At 37.9% G+C, this 16,467-nt stretch overlaps 1 protein-coding gene across 9 annotated transcripts in view; it reads left to right on the top strand.

Annotated features, from left to right (window-relative positions):
- Window positions 1-16,467, top strand: part of LOC113116141 (phosphatase and actin regulator 4B-like) — a 41,188-nt gene that overhangs the window by 18,389 nt on the left and 6,332 nt on the right. For 5 of the 9 annotated variants that reach the window (XM_026284072.1, XM_026284073.1, XM_026284074.1 and 2 more), the window contains 5 exons: window positions 5,740-5,910; window positions 6,344-6,424; window positions 9,353-9,796; window positions 11,538-11,936; window positions 15,129-15,260. In XM_026284072.1, the coding sequence (XP_026139857.1) occupies window positions 5,740-5,910; window positions 6,344-6,424; window positions 9,353-9,796; window positions 11,538-11,936; window positions 15,129-15,260 (1,227 nt within the window). Of the gene's footprint in view, window positions 1-156; window positions 191-1,852; window positions 2,794-2,897; window positions 2,964-5,739; window positions 5,911-6,343; window positions 6,425-9,352; window positions 9,797-11,537; window positions 11,937-15,128; window positions 15,261-16,467 lie in introns of those variants that run through there. The other 4 variants (XM_026284076.1, XM_026284078.1, XM_026284069.1 and 1 more) reach the window with 3 other exon arrangements.

Raw genomic sequence — 16,467 nt, 5'->3', positions numbered from 1 at the left:
ATTAATGTTTAAATTACAATTTTAGATTGTTATATTTATTATGTACTATTTTAAATATACATATACATGAAAGTGTGTGTGTATATATTATTTAAAATGTGTGTGTTATTAAATGTATTCATGTATAATTTATGTGTTTGTTTGTTTATTTATTAGCTGTCGGACAGTAAAACCTTCTTCAAAATGTCAGGTATTTTCTATTTCTTCTATTTCTATATTTCGTCTTTTTTGGCCATTGTATTATGTCTCATGTGGATTTTGAACATCTCGTCCCAAGTGTTAGGTTTTTAATATGCTGTTTCAAGTTAAAAATAGTCCAGGTCTTACAGCTCCTGCGATCTGCTCCTTCGTTGAGCTGCGTGTGTGTTTTTGAATTTGTTTGCTCTGTTTGTGATCGCAAGAATGCATCTCATGTAAAAGCCCCTTTAGAATCAAATCTGATATTCTTTGTCAATAAGTCAACTAGTGATTCGGGCAGCCCATCAACTAGTCGATATGGTGCATGTTTTTCCTAATATGCTTTTCTGATCATTTAAAGCAGAGATTTAAAAAACGATATGTTTAATAAGTCTGAGAAATAAGGCTGTCTGGAATGAGAGACTGTAGTTATTTGTGCATATACAGCAATGCATAAGGGGGTGGTGTGTAGTGGCAGGGCAGTGATTGACTCTTCATGGTTTCTCCCTGCGGAGACAGACTGTTACATAATGAAACAAGCTGCTCTAGGCTGAATGCCGGCCTTATTTCCGACAACACAACTGCCTACACACTCCTCCTCTCATCTGCTTAGCATATACACCTCAAGCCTCTGGCTCTGCAGTTGCATGTACAAATGCACTCATGTTAGGGCATTCATTCATGTTAGGGCATGTTTTCAGAGTCGTCTAGTTGGTGGGTTACCTGAATGACAAGTCAACTAATCGGTCATAAGGATCGGTTTTACGTAAGATGTGTTAAAAAAAATCCTTTGTGGTGGGAGACAGAATGCAGAGGTCTTTGCAAGAACAGTGTGATGTTCTCTTTGGAAGACCGTTGGATTTGTTTTGCTCTATGTGATGTGATGTGATGTGGGGCTGTGTAAAATGGTTTTGAGTTCTTGCTGTTCTGCTTAAGTGCTTGATTGTTTCAGTCTGGTTAGGTAATGTAGCTGAGAGGATCTTCAAATCGCTTGGCCAATAGAGGGTAAGCTGAACTCATTATAGTGGAATAAGCAGTCAGTGCCACATCCTTTTAGAAACAGTTCAACATCTTTTGAGAGTACTGGGATCATTCTGTGGGAAGAACTGGAGTGTGTCCAGATTAAACTTTATTTGGTGTTTTTATAGGGCTGGTATCGGCAGACACCTCATGCAGCGATTCATACTTGAATACATTTTTACTGAACCTGTTTTAAAATTTTAGCAGAGTGCAAGATTATAACACTTTTTCTTCATTAATAATTGCCTATATTTCATGTTGTCTTTTTCAGTGTTGTGATGCCATTTTTATTTTATTTTTTGTTATATTTTGTTTTAATGTGTATTTATTTATTTAATGTTTTTTTCTTTTTCATTTTATATTTTATTTTTGTTTTATTTTATATTTTATTTGAATAAAAATGGAATCATAGTTTCCACAAAATATTGTGTTCCACAAAATGTTGGTACCCGAGAAACATTTCTTGTCTAATCAGCATATTGATTGATTTCATATTGTAATTTGGCTTTGCTATCGAAAGAATAAATTATATTTTAAAGTGTATTAAAAAAGACAACAGTTCTTTTCAAATGGTGATAATATTTCACAGCATTACTGTTTAACTGTATTTTTGATTAAATAAATGCAGCTTTCGTGAACAGAAGAGACTGTCAAAAACATTAAAAATATATATTATTGTCCCCCAGCTTTTGAAAGGTAGTTGTTAGTTGAAAGGTAGCCCTGAAGTACCAATGCAATTATATCATAAGAAAACAATATCCATATATGATTTGGTCAGCAGTCTGTTAGTATCCGTCTGTCTGATAAAATCAAAGTTAAAGCACATATGTTTATCATGGACTTGACATGCCTTTTATTGATGTGCAGTTGAGTTTGTTTTATCTGTCGTTGTCTGTTTTCCCGTTTCACGCTGTGGTGAATGGGAGGGGGTCGTATTTGGTTCTCTTCACCTCTTACTCTCTCCCCCTCCTCTCTCTCCCTGTTTTAGGATCAGGGTGGAGTGCCATTTCCTCCCTCCGTTTCCCAGGCCTCGCCCCCTCTGTTTTCCAAAGCAATCTGAATCTCTCCCTGGCATTTAGTCACAGCCTTTCGTTCTTTAAACACCTCACTCCCGGCACTCTTAAGTGACATCTAGCTGCACAGCGTATCATTTGGAGCCCTGTCTTCCGGATCTGTTTCCTACTAGTTCACTTATCCCAGTGCTATTAGTGATGTCTGATCCATTAAGGGCTAATATCTTGACTCAGGCTGCTCACGCTCAAGTGTAATGCAGCTGATGGTATCTGCGTAACACACTGGTCTGTTTTCTCACCGAACTCAGTGGATGTGCGTCATTCACTGATTGTCTTTTCCAAAAGCTGGGACTGCTCACTGGCTGTGCTTTTAAGACCTGATTATGGATGTGATCGACTGCTGGTGTTTCTTAGCTGTATATGGGTGCAGCTCTTTTTTCGGATGACAGTGTTTCCCTTTGCGAGACGTTGTGGCTTTTACACTTCTTATGTACTCAAGGAACTGAGAGTCCTCACACTTTTGGGAGTTGTGGCACTGCCTGTTCCTCAGACTCGATCTTCCATCTGAACTGTTGGATATATGGTCTGTTTTAAGTCGTATTGTGTTTTAGGACTATTGTTTTTTCATTCGTGCTCCTACTTCAACATTTTCCCTCACGTTCTTCTTGATTTGGAAACGTCAAACAGGAAAGGAAGTGAACGCTTGTATGGCTTGCTGCTTTCAAACAAGTTGCTATGGCAGCTGGAGTCCAGGTAGACTGATGCATTCACATACTAAAATATAGTACAAACCATGTAAGTGTTTAAATTATTAAGGAGCAATTTGGACCTGTTTGTTGAGCTTAATGAGTCTTTATGTTGCCTGTTTTGCCTTCTATGCTCTAATGGGTTTTCCACCCAGTTGATTTGTGGGTTGCAGGTGGTGTACTTATCTTTCACACACTAGGTCTCAAGGGGCATTCTGTGTTTACTGGGCTTTATGTTAAAATGAGTTCCATATTAATGTAAGTGAGAAGTATTAAGTAGTGTAAAGTTAGTGACCTAGCAAATATTTGAATGTGAGCTGCACGGTGCCAAAGTCTATAGTAAAGCCCTTTACTAATGAAGGTTACTAAATCTGACATTCTGCAGATTAGGAATGGATCAGGATGGTTCTAGGCATCTAACAGCCACCCTAACGAATTAAAGTGACTGGTTTCTAGATCTAATTTTTAGTTTTATTTATTCATTTTTCTTTTAGTTTTTTTTTTCCATCTGTGGTTAAGATGCCATGTTTTATAGAAAAACATTTTACTGAAAGAAAAACAGCCAATAGTGTTCCCATTGCAAAACCTGAAAATATCAGGAAATTGTGTCTGGAAAAAGTCATGGGAAAGGTGCTGTATGTAAGTTTTTGACTCTTCTAAAGAATAAAAATACCATAATATGTTGCCGATATTTAATTAACATGCCAAGTTAACATACTTGTTTATCTGAAAAGCAATACTTCAGTCACTTATTCTCCTTTGAAAATGTGTGTTCTGGGCGGGAACCCACTGCCCAACGCCCACTGTCAGTTTACTCAATTGTATTTCGCCACCCTGGGTTGCCAGTTGGCAGAAAACACAGCATATTTTGTTTTAATCATTGTGAAGTGTGCTTGTTCCTGTTGGTGTCGTCAATCTGACAACCTGCGTGAGCTTTAAATCTGAGGATGAGGGGCTGGGGGGAAAAAAAACCTTCTCCAATATTTAGAATTTGGACTGCAATGCCTAATTTAACCATTCTGTGTCAATCTTACATACAGCACCTTTAGAGGGATACTCCACTCTAAAATAAAATTTAATCATTAATCACTTACCCTCATGTCGTTCCAAACACGTAAAAGCTCCGTTCATCATCGGAACACAATTTAAGATATTCTGGGTGAAAACCTGGAGGCTTGCGACAGTGTCAAGGTCCATAAAAGGTATGAAAAGTCGTCATCAGAATACTCTATCTGCCATCAGACATGCAATCTAGGTTATATGAAGCGACGGGAACACTTTTTGTAAGTCAAGAAAACAAAAATAACGATTTGTTTTTAATAACGATAATTCCTTCGTCAACGGTCTCCTCTGTGTCACTCCATATCACCGTGCTGCGTATGCTCTTCTGTGTCATCTGCACCACAGGGATAATTGACAAAGGAATTGTAGAGTAAAATCGTTATTTTTGTATTTTGGTATATTCTTCACCTTCAAAAAGTGTTCCCGTCACTTCATATAACCCAGATTACATGTCTGATGGCAGATGGAGTATTCTGATGACGACTTTTCATACCTTTTATGGACCTTGACACCGGTATTTACTTGGCAGTCTATGAGACCGTCTCAAGCCTCCAGGTTTTCACCCAGAATATCGTAAATTGGGTTCCGAAGATGAACCTTGAGTTTTTGAGTTTTTCGCCCTACCCTACCTTTTTAAACGTTTGTACACAGACGAAACAAACTAACCACACGTGACCTTTCCAGCGTGATTACAGAATGTGTGAAGTCACACATCGCAGAGCTAGTGCAGAGTGAGCATTTTTATAGACAATTAGATGAGGCCCTCAGCTGGGATCATGTAGAGCCCTTTGAAGCTGCATTGAAACTGCGGTTTCTGCGACTTCAACCCATTGGTTCCCATTGAATTCCTCTATATGGAGAAAAATCCTGGAATGTTTTTCTTAAAAACCGTAATTTCTTTTTGACTGAAGAAAGAAAGACTCAAACATCTTGGATGACATGCGAGTAAATTGTCTGAAAGGGTTTATTTCGGATGTAAACAAATCATTTGAAAATGTACTTAAAATCCACTTCAAAGTATTTCAATACAGACAGTATTTTATAATTGTCACAGCTAAACAGGCACTGTGCTCACTGTGCTTATGGGATGCACTGCACAGCTTCTTCATCAGTGTGTAAAAGAGAGTGCAGCGAGGCCCAGCCAGCCCCATCAACCGGAATGTTCAAAGCCACATTCAGCACCCACTTGATGGGCTTAAGATGTGAGATTGTGAGTCTCTTGGCAGTGCAGGACCTGATAGGAATGTGAGCGTGTAACATGGTGAAGCAGTGGCCTCTGGCCAGCTCACCATGCTGAGATGTGATCGAGGTCCACAATGGGGATCCGTTCGTCTTGTCATGAGAGCTGACAGAAAACAATCTGCGTTGGGGTCTAAAACAATAGTTACTCTAAGGAGGCTCAGCAGTTTAGTTTGTTTTGATACTGAGGTTGGAGAAGGGTTGTGGTATCATGTATTCTGTGCATGAAAGCATATCTGTATTCAAGCCAGTGCACAGGACACCGCTGTATATATGGGACAGTATGTTTGTCATGTTTGTTTGAAGGCACAATATTATAATTCATCCTGATGTGTCATGCTATATATAATATGCTTACGTAAACTCTGCGCAACACAAAGTTTGAGTTATGTAAACCATCTGACCCAAGGCTTCTTGGAGTCATTGATGTGCCCTGTGTTTGATGGGTCGGTCAGTGGAATGAGTCTTTGTCTCTTCTCCAGATGATGAAGGTGACCTCCAGTACAGCAGCACAGGGAGCGAAGAGGGTACGGCAGGGGACAGCACCCCTCCTCCCAAGCGCAAGGGCAAGTTCTCTACCCTGGGTAAGATCTTCAAACCCTGGAAGTGGAGGAAGAAGAAAAGCAGCGAGAAGTTTAAGGAAACTTCAGAAGGTCCTTTGTTCTTTTCTTTTCATGTTTGTGTTGGAAAAGAGCTTTCCTTTCCTTAACATTTTTCCTTAAATCACAGCCTAATGTTTGTTAATGTTTTCTTTCCTTTGTTGATTTGTATGATTTCTCAGATGTATTGAACAATAATGAGATGTTTTCAAAATCCCCAGTGGTCACAATTGGTTTTACGACTCGATATCTGAAATCAAATGCTGACCCAACACAGCACTAAAATGTTTAACAAAAGCAAACACAATTGTCCTTTTATCGGTTTTATTACTGATGTCCAGATTTGTTTTAAATGTCTTGTTATTCAAAGGATATAATTCAAATTCAGAATTAGCCTGAATTAGGGCTTTTAAAACCATTAATGTGTAGACAACTATGTGCCATTGTGAGTTTATCTTTTTATGTAATGTTTTTGTTCTTCCCACAGTTTTGGAAAGAAAGATGTCGATGAGGAGGCCAAGACAGGAACTGATCGAGCAGGGAGTGCTCAAGGAGCTTCCTGACAATGGTAGGAGAGAGAAGAGTGTGTGTGTGTGTGTGTGTGTGTCTGTCTATGTTTTCTTAACTATATTTGGACCAACAAGATTTTGTAACCTGAAGCAAAACCTGGCAAAAGCTCTGTTTGGGGAAGTCTTTATTTTCTAAAAACAAAGTTTTTTATTTTTCTACAACATGAAGAAAGTTTTCTAATAGTGTTGGGTTACAGCATTTACAACTACTTGTAAATAAACTCTGTGTGTGCAGTTGTGTACATGGCATGAATATGGTTGTTTATTCAGCTATGGGCACTTTTATGTCCCAGGGGTCTATTAAAAACATCAATTTTATGCATTTTATTATGTGATTACAGATGTTTGTTTTACTCCACACTCAGAATATTTAAAAGCTTGTCATAATGCATAACAACATTAATCATTGCTACAATTTAAAACTATTATTATGATCTAAACAGAAACTTAAATAACCACAAACCAAATAAATATATATATTGAATTATACATATGTCTTTCCATCAGTTTTTTCCCACAAATCCAATAATGTTTCCTATAATAATTTAGTTTTTATATTTGCAGTTAAGCTGTCATTTTTAATAAAATCATGTAATTTTTTATCTGCTTGTCGATTTTGGGCACATAAAATGCTTGCTACTGTAAGAAATTAGCAAGGAGTTAATATCCAAAAAAATTAATTTACATCACATAATGCAGAATTTGAAAAAAATATAAAAGACATTTGTTGATTTTAAAGAAAAATTATTAAAATGACAATCTTCTCCTATAAGAAATATGACTAACTGATGCCCACTCTTGTTTAATATTAAGTTAATTGTGATAGAATAGACACTTTTTAAGAAAGTCTTTTTCTAAAGGTCCATATAGGACAAAAAGCATCCATGGTTCATGAAACACCCAAATGTGTGTGTGTGTGTGTGTGTGTGTCAAGCACATTCGCTGCATTAACTTTTGAGTGGTCTCAATGTTTTCCTTACATTCCTGTCATTGTGGTCTTTGAGGATGCTGGACATACCAACAGAAAGAAAAAAGAAACTCTGGCCTTTAGAAGGAAAATAAACATTGGGAATTATTTCCCCATCGTTAACAGATGTGTGGCATACATTACTGCTGAATCACAGTTCTGTGCCTCAGAGCTATTTTGATACATGTGCCATACATTCATTTCAGCGCATCGTCTCTTTTCCCAGCAGAGAAAGACAGACAGCTCAGAGAGGTTGTATATCATCTCGGGTCCTATTAATGTGGTAGCAGTCAGGGGAGTGGAGACGAATTCGGCAGTTTTTGAGGCAGATGAAGGGTGGAAATTTCAATTTGATACCTTTTTTTTGACTCTTCATATTTTGGGAAGGAAATGACATGCAGTTTTTCTTAAGACAAGAAAGTGGAGCAAATTGTTCCCTGCAGCAAAAAGCTTTGAAAGTCATGCGCTGTGAACAGACTGCTTTGGAGGCCTATTTATTTGAGAGCTGCTCATGTAACCTCTGAGAGATGTGTGAGGAGACGCAACCTGCACTTCAGAGCTAATCGGAGCAACAGGCTCATGTCGAACTTCAGAAGCAAACCACGTTAGGCTCTAACCCGATTTGAAAGGATTTTGCGAACCTGATCTCTGTTAGAAATAAAAATGCAAATCCTTTTACATTTTTGAAGGGGCTGTTGCTTCCAGAGAAACACACATATTTGTATACAGTACTTAAAAGTTGAAGCGTGTCGTTTCTGCCGGTGCATGTCCTGTGTTTGTGTATGTTCACAATATGTTTCAAATGCCCTTTATGCCTGTGGAAATCTGTTACTACATAATAAATAATAGTAATGACATATTTTCATGACATAAGTAATGAAAATTCTAAACTTGTGTGCCATTATTTACTCCAAAATGAGACCTTAAGCAAGATGTTTTTGCTGCTCACACTTTATTTTAAGGTTCAGTTCCCACTTTTAATGAACCATTCAGTACGATGAATTTCTAATTTGCTGATTATTAATAGTAAGCTAGTTAAGTTTAGGTATTGGGGAGGTTTAGGGATGTAGAATATGGTCGTGCAGAATATGTGCAAGTACTAATAAACAGCCAATATGTTCATAATAGACATGCTAATAAGCAACTAGTTAATAGTGAGAATTGGTCCCTAAACTAAAGTGTTACTCTCTTTTCCTTACAATGAAAGTGAATGGTGACCTGCAGTTGAAAATTGTAAAAGAACCATAACCGAAGTCCATATTGATTTTTTTTTTGTTGTTGTTTTGGACACAACTTCAGTTGTTTTGAAGTCATAAATTATAGAAACCTTTGTTGTTTTGCATTGGAGACTTAAATGTCATTTGTGGTTTTTGAATATTCACATTTTCACATTTGGCACATTGAAATTGCTCATGAAACATACAATCCAATGATATTTGGCATTATTGATGTCACACCTGGTGTGACACATCTTGACACATCATAAGTGATGTAAATGAGATTTGAGACACAGCAGAGGAGAAAATAATGGTATTTTCAAGTCTTTTCTGACACAAAGATCTTGTCATTTCAGAAAACGTTATAATTTAGCACAAAAGTCATATGAGCTATTATATGATCGTTTCTTGATTGACTGTCTCTCGCTCTCTCTCTCTCTCGCTCTTTTTGTATATATATATATATATATATATATATATATATATATATATATATATATATATATATATATATATATATATATATATATATATATACAAAAGCAAGCAAGCAAGCGCAAGGTTGGGGGTTCGATTCCCCGGGAACACATGATATGTAAAAATTGATAGTCTGAATGCACTGGAAGTCGCTTTGGATAAAAGCGTCTGCTAAATGCATACATTTAATTTTACATTTAAAATATACAAAACATTTGTATATGTATATATATGTAATGCTTCCCCATTTTTTTTTTCAAAATCAGGTGAGGCCCATGGCCACAAGACACCTTATGTGAAGAATGGTCACACTCTGCCTGTAGGAGTTGGTGGAGGTCTGGGGCTAGAGCAGATTCACTCGCCCTCTGAGTCTGAATTTAGAGTCAATCCTGTCTGGCTGCCACAGCACGATGACCGGAGAGGTCGTACCCCTTCTGACGGGGAGCATCGTGGAGCATTGGGTCAGCGGGCATCCAATCAGGATGAAGGCAGGAGAATTGGCTGGTCTGTTGGGACAGAGGACTGGAAATCTAATCTGGCCTGGCAGGGAGATGATATCCGACATGGAGGAAGACTGCATGTTGAAATGGACAAGAGGCCTGGGCTAATGAAAGCCCCCTCTGAGGATGGGCGGAGGACTCGCCCCGAACCGGACTGGAAGCCAACGCTTCCTCGCCACTCGTCTGTCGAAGAGGGAAGGGGAAGACTAGGTTTGTGGGATCAATTCTAATCATTTTTCTCTTGTTCCCTTTCTACATTCCTCTTCTTTGTTCTCCACACATCCACTATCACTTCCTCACCTTCTGTTGGGCCAACTGGAGTGAGACGAGTGTCTGTGTTCCCATGGGTTCTGCTCCAGCTAAGGTTCTTATTTAGGAACTGAGCACAGCTAAGCTGAATTCTCCTGTTCTTTCCTAATTAATAAACTACAGTCACCTCAATTCTCATCAAAGTGATCATTATTATTTAGTCCTTTGGAGACAGGTCTGGCCCTCCATTAGGACTGATGATACAGTTTTCATTTAAATTATTCAGACACTTCAAATGTTGCTCTGTTTAGATTATTGTAGCTTTTATATACGTTATATAGTTATAGAAATGTTTTTAGCTTACTGATAATATTCAGTATACATTTTGACACTCTGAAATGTCTTAAGTTGTCACTTAAATAATACAATAAAAACATTTTAAACATCCTTTGTATCCCGTAGCACTTAAAACAGTTTAATATAATTAGACAAATACAGTTTAAAACTCAAATGTTTAAGTCTAGGGGAACTGGAAAATGAGTCTACATTCAACATTAGTCAACATTTTCAGGTTCATGTCCAACTTTATTTTTAATAAACTAAAATATTTATATAATGTTTTATGGTTTAGGTTTTAGTTTTAGTTTACATGAACAACACTGTGATGTATTTTTTGACTTAAAAGGGTCATATGATGCTGCTAAAAAGAACATTATTTTGTGTCAAGGTGTGCTCTGATTGGCCAGCTATCCTGTGCATTGTGATTGGACGAAAACCTCAAGCGTCTGACTGAAATGTTATGCCCTTCACCATACAGTGATGCCATCTCCAGTCACGATGAGACAAATCAAATAAAAACCCACTACAAACGAGGCATTTGTTGCATCCAGTGGGGATATAATTACTGATTATAATGACTTATACTGTCTTTTTACGCGTTGCTTTGCATCGAGCCGTGTAAACCTAAAACCATGTCTGCATTTGTGATTGGAGAAATGACAACAAGCGCTACTCTACACTGCTCAAAGCTCATTTTTAAATTATTAGAGGAAAATATTTTCAATATTTAAAAAAAAACATACTTACAGAATGTAAGTCAAGAAGCACCGGCATTGTAGTCTACTATCCTAGGATCAGGAAACAGTAATTCATAAAATGCGTTGTACGCATCTGAATATTTGAGTTGAACCTTTCTGGAACAGTGTTGTAAATATAACTTGTCCTCTTTTGGAAAGCCAAATAAAGTAGTTTTGCTTCCACAGTGAAACACACAGCATCTACACGACATGGCGGCATGGCAACAACAATACTACAGCAAGAATAAAAGTTATGCCTTCTTTCTTTGCATGAACATTTGGGGTGGCGTTATGCAAACCTTCCCACATCATGATGTAGACGTGGGGGCGTGTTAGAACGAGCCGTTTTAGGGGGGTGTGGTTGACTCGTAACTTTTATAAAGAACATCTCTTTGGATTTGAGAATTTAGTCTTTGCAACTTTACAGATCTTCTTTATGCACTAAGAGCTTGTAACACTCCAAAGAGAAAGGAAAGATTGAAATTGCATCATATGACCCCTTTAAACATAACACTCATTTCAGATCAGCTTGAGTTATTATAAGGCTCAAACGAAGCATAGCACAAGATGTTTGATAACATCACACAAGATGATTGTGTTTCTGAATATTATGTATTCCCTTACAGAGTCTGATAGCAGTCAATATGTTCCTAACTCTGAGGTTTTGAGGGACACACTACGAGAGCCTTTGCCCCCCAAGCAGTCCATCATGCCCCCCAAATGGCTGATGACTTCCACCCCGGAATCTAGTGTTGAGAGCTTGCCCCGCACCCCAGTCCACAACCCCGCAACTGCTTTCTCTTCTTCCTCTGCCTCCTCCAACTCCTCCTCCTCAGCTGTCAGCACGGCTGGAAGACCACTACGAAACGTATCCTCCGCTGGCGCCAACACGCAGGCCTCCAGCAGCTCTCCCCTTACCACTTCTTCAGCACCATCCTTTATGAGCAATGTCCCAGCCCAGCCCAAACAGCCCCCTCTCCCTCCACCCAAGCCAATCAACCGCAGCAACAATCCCGCCATGTTGGGTGAGTGATCACAAACATGTCATAAAAGATAACACGACCCCTATAAAAGTCAGTGAAATTACAAAACACAACATATCTCATTTGCTTCCTCATGTGAGCTCAGAGATAAAATTGTGATATGAATTCTGGCATGCACATACATTTGTGTAGCAAGAATATTGCAGGTCACCACAGATGACTCATCTTATGGCATTCAAATTTAAGTATTTTTATTAGTATTTATATGATAATACTTAGATTTATGATGTTTATTTATATATTTATAACAGTATTTATATTAGAAAATATTTTAGTGTACTGTATAAAAAATCGCAGGAACAACTGATCAGCAGTGGAAACATTTAATTTTGGTAAAAGTCAAAAGGTGAAAATGATGTGCAGTTTGTTTAGACATTGGTGCAAATGAGGAAATTAGTAAAATTCTTAAAGAATTAGTAAAAAAAAAGAAGCTTAGAATTAAAATGGGAATTTCAGTAATATTCAGATGCTTTCACACTTCAGCTGTTAGATATAGTAGTCTGCTGCTCTTGCTCATAGACACACATGACAGCATCTCATAAAGTGACCACACTGATGCTTGTTTGTCAGAGCATTTTTACCAATTTTTTCTTTCATATATTTTCTAAGCATGTGTGACATGCAGTGGTGCCAAAAAAGAAACCTGATTTGTTGTTTTAATTGCACTAAATCCACATACATGTGTGACTCGCGTACATCATGAGAACTCAGCCATGTATTTAATCCATTTCTGCTGTTCTCTGCTTGCTGAGCCTATTTTTGTTTTCTTTTGGTTCTGACCCTTAAGCTGATCAGCTTGATGATAATAGTATTTGATTGTATTTGCAAGATTCTGAGTTATTAATAAAAACAATGTTTTCATTTATGCTGTAATCTTGGATTTGTAACTTGTCCCTGATTATTGCAACAATAGGTATGGTTGTTCCAATTTAATGGGAACTCTTTCTTTAGGAGAATTTGTCCATTTAAATTTGCTTGTTAAATCAAATGAGAAGTGTTCCTCACAACCGCATGCAAAATTTCGTGAAGTATAATCAATACATTCAGTGTAATTTAGGAATGGTATATTACAGCAGTATAATACAATACTTCTGCTGAATTGAAAATCAACATGGCTGTGATTTGTCTGTAGGTACAGAGTTATTTAGTCTTTACTTTGATGCCAAAGCATCAAGCTTTTCATGGTTTGAAACGTCTAAACATTGTGTCTCAAACATTAAATCTCCACACTGCCTCCTGCTGTCCATTTGAAAAGCAGTCAATGAGCGTGTCAGTCAGTGCTTCTGAAAGTCAGAGCTGCACATCTCACTTTTGTGTTGTTTTACTGTTTATAAAGGTGCTGAGTCACAGTACTCTGGAACGGTCCAGATCTTTTTGTTGAACCGCAGCCACCAGACTGTAGCTCTGCTGCATAAGAGTAGATTTCATACATAGGTCTTGCTGACACCATTTGTTAGTTACTATATCATGGTTGGTTGCACAGTGCTGTGGCATACCATTTTTGTTGGTATGATGACAGTTGTTAGTTAGCTCAACCCTAACATGCTGAAGATAGTGGTGCTGTTGTGTTATATTTGGATCATCTGGGCATTCATATCTTTGGCTTTAGCTGGTTGAATCCTATTCTTTTAAAGTCAACATGAATTGCCATTTGCAACCCATTTTGATTTCATAATGTGATGTATTTTCAAGTGAAACAGAAAATTTAAAGGAGTCATGAATTGAAAAAAAAAACTAAATTCCTTCAATATTTTGGTCATTGCGCTATAAAAAACATTCTGTTAGTTTCTGAACTCAGAACTTTCTCTTCAGTCTAGAAACAGCTTTATTGAAGCCAGTTTGCCAAAATGACAGGTTGTGGAATGTGCCACTTTATGATGTAATATTGTGGCTAAACACTGACTCAGAAGATGATGATCAACACCTGCTTCTACAACACTGCATGTTTAGCCCCGCCCACTGATTTGTGCACATAGTAGGTAAATGACAAGAGCAGGAAGTGCAGGTCTATGCAGAAACCAAATGATAAAGATGGCTTCAAGGACAATAAAATGCTGCGCCATGCCAACCTGTGGAAAAACAATGCAATGCCATCCTTGGGAAAGATTGAATAAACTTAATTTTTTTTAAAAGTAAAGTTGTATTCACACACCTGTCTTGTTCGGTTTGATTGAATCAAACTCAGTTTAGTTTTTCCTCTTGGTGCGGATCTTTTTTGACAAGTGTAAATACAGCAATCGCAATTGGGTGCGCACCTGAACTAGTGGACATCTTGGTGTTAATATGCCCTAAGTTTCAGTAAGAACTGTTGACTTAATTTTACAACAGGTTTGTTTACAAAGCATTTTCAGAAAGAATGAAACTGAAAGACAATGCTGTGCCAACAATAGTGGATCTGACAGTAATGTCGTACCACACAACTGTAACTGTTTTTATTAAGTGATTACGTGCTTTGTCTGTCATTACAGATCGTTTGATATGTACTGAGCATTTGAGTATCTAAATCACAGCATGTCCATCTATGAAGGATGTAGGCTGTCAAACATACACAACTCTCAGCCAATCATAGCAGTGGATGTTTACTTCCAAGTTTACAATCCACCACACTTTTTCAAACTGAGTGCTCTGATAAGGGAGGTCAAAATATGATAGAAAATAGCCTATTACTTTTAACTTGAGGTTTTTTCATGTAAAAATCTTGATAACAATATAAGAGGCCCTCGGATAGTACCAGATTTAAAAAAAAAAAAAAATGTCCTGTACTCTTGTTAATTCATGACAAATGCAATTTCCCAGTCTAGCCTGTTTTTATTAAGAATATGATCTCAGCCATTTATGGGAACTGTGAAGTCAGATTTAAAAGTGGATGACACTTGGCCAAAGTGAACATTTTAAGTTTTTTAATGTAATAATTTGATTAGAAATCAGGATCTCTTTTTTTTCTTTAGATTAGCCTGATGAATGAATCACAATGAGACCAGGAATGTGCATTAAGACAATAAATGGGCTTCAATTTTGATTTCACGTTGACTTTAAAAACCTTCTGTGTGTAGTGTCTCTGTCATGCCCACTGGTGTGATGTTTCCAGACATTTAGAAGAATAAGTCGTCCCTGCTTTTTGAAGAGATGTGTTTATGTGACGCCTGGGGACTGTGTGTTTTTGTCCTGTGCCAGCCTCCACCCTGCATGGGGGTGACGGCAGCGATTTCCCCCTCTACTGGTCCTGCTGGAAGCGTGAGGGTGACCATGACGTCTACCTGTCCCTGCCTGTATACCTCTGCCGGCGGGCAGGAGGCATGCGCACAGGTAAACGTCGAGGCCTGGCCTGTCGCCAAAGCTGCGTTCTTCATCTGTTGCCATGTGCGCTAGCCTCATCTTTCTCCGTCTCAGCAAAGCATGCCTTCAGAGCACCACCTGAGCGTGGGACTAACGCGCCCCCCTTGCTGCTTCAGCTCTGCTCTTTCTCTCTCACTCACATTCTCAAGTGCAATACTGCATGTTTCGGGGCATTAAAGCTGTCACAAGCGTGCAGCACGTTGGCTCATATTTAACAGGTGTTTAAACGGCTAGAAGACCCCCTGTGGAATTGAGCTGATCTTAGCCACCGCTGCTGGAAATGCCCCATCATGCCAAAGCAGATGCTAGCATATGTTCTTATAAGCTACTCCAGGCAACAGTTGCTCCACAAGCAGCTGTGAGATTACAGAATGAGGAATGAATCCAGTCCACCTCATCACATGCTGAAACCCTGCAGGTTGCTTTGATTTAGGACTGAAATTCATGCATTTGATTCGTAGAGAGGCAGCTAGGCTAATCCAAAGCATGTTTAGCTTAATTTATGCTTCCTTCACAGAAATAATGTTTGGCCGCTGTATGTCAATATATTTACAACATATCTTTGGCAGTTACGTAGAACAAATCATCTAAGTCATGTGACACAGGCTTCGGAATGCATCGATTTAGTGGTCACATGACTTTTTGTCAATGTACTTGCTTGCTTAGAATTTGCTCTGTAAGAGTTAGTTGGTCTTCGGTGATGTTATTGGCGAGTTGGGATGGGAGCCATTTGATTCTACTATTGAATCACTAATCTGAAATGTGAACTAAAACTAAACCCCTAAACTAAACAAAATCACCCCTTCATGCCATTATAAAACTGTATGATTTTTATGTATTCTATGAAACTCAAGTAGTATTTATGTATTATATAATATTTATTGATATTGATATTTAGAATTGGGGGGCTTTTTATTTTGATGTAGAAAAAAAAAAAAAAAATATATATATATATATATAATTTTTTTTTTTTTTTTTAACCGAGGCAACATTTCAAGTTTTCTATTTAATATTTACACCTTGATTTGTTGTAGCTTTATTTCAGTTAAGGAAAATGTAATTTCATTTTAGTTTTGGTTAAAAATAACAATACTGCTCCTTGGAGCTGAATCATTGAGTCTCAAGGGCTTGAGAAGGAATTATTTTGACTGCTTTTATGAACTGGATCAACTCATTT

The sequence above is a fragment of the Carassius auratus genome, chromosome 16 (assembly GCF_003368295.1).
Source record: "Carassius auratus strain Wakin chromosome 16, ASM336829v1, whole genome shotgun sequence".
Taxonomy (NCBI): Eukaryota; Metazoa; Chordata; class Actinopteri; order Cypriniformes; family Cyprinidae; genus Carassius; species Carassius auratus.
This window is presented reverse-complemented; position numbering and strand designations above follow the sequence as displayed.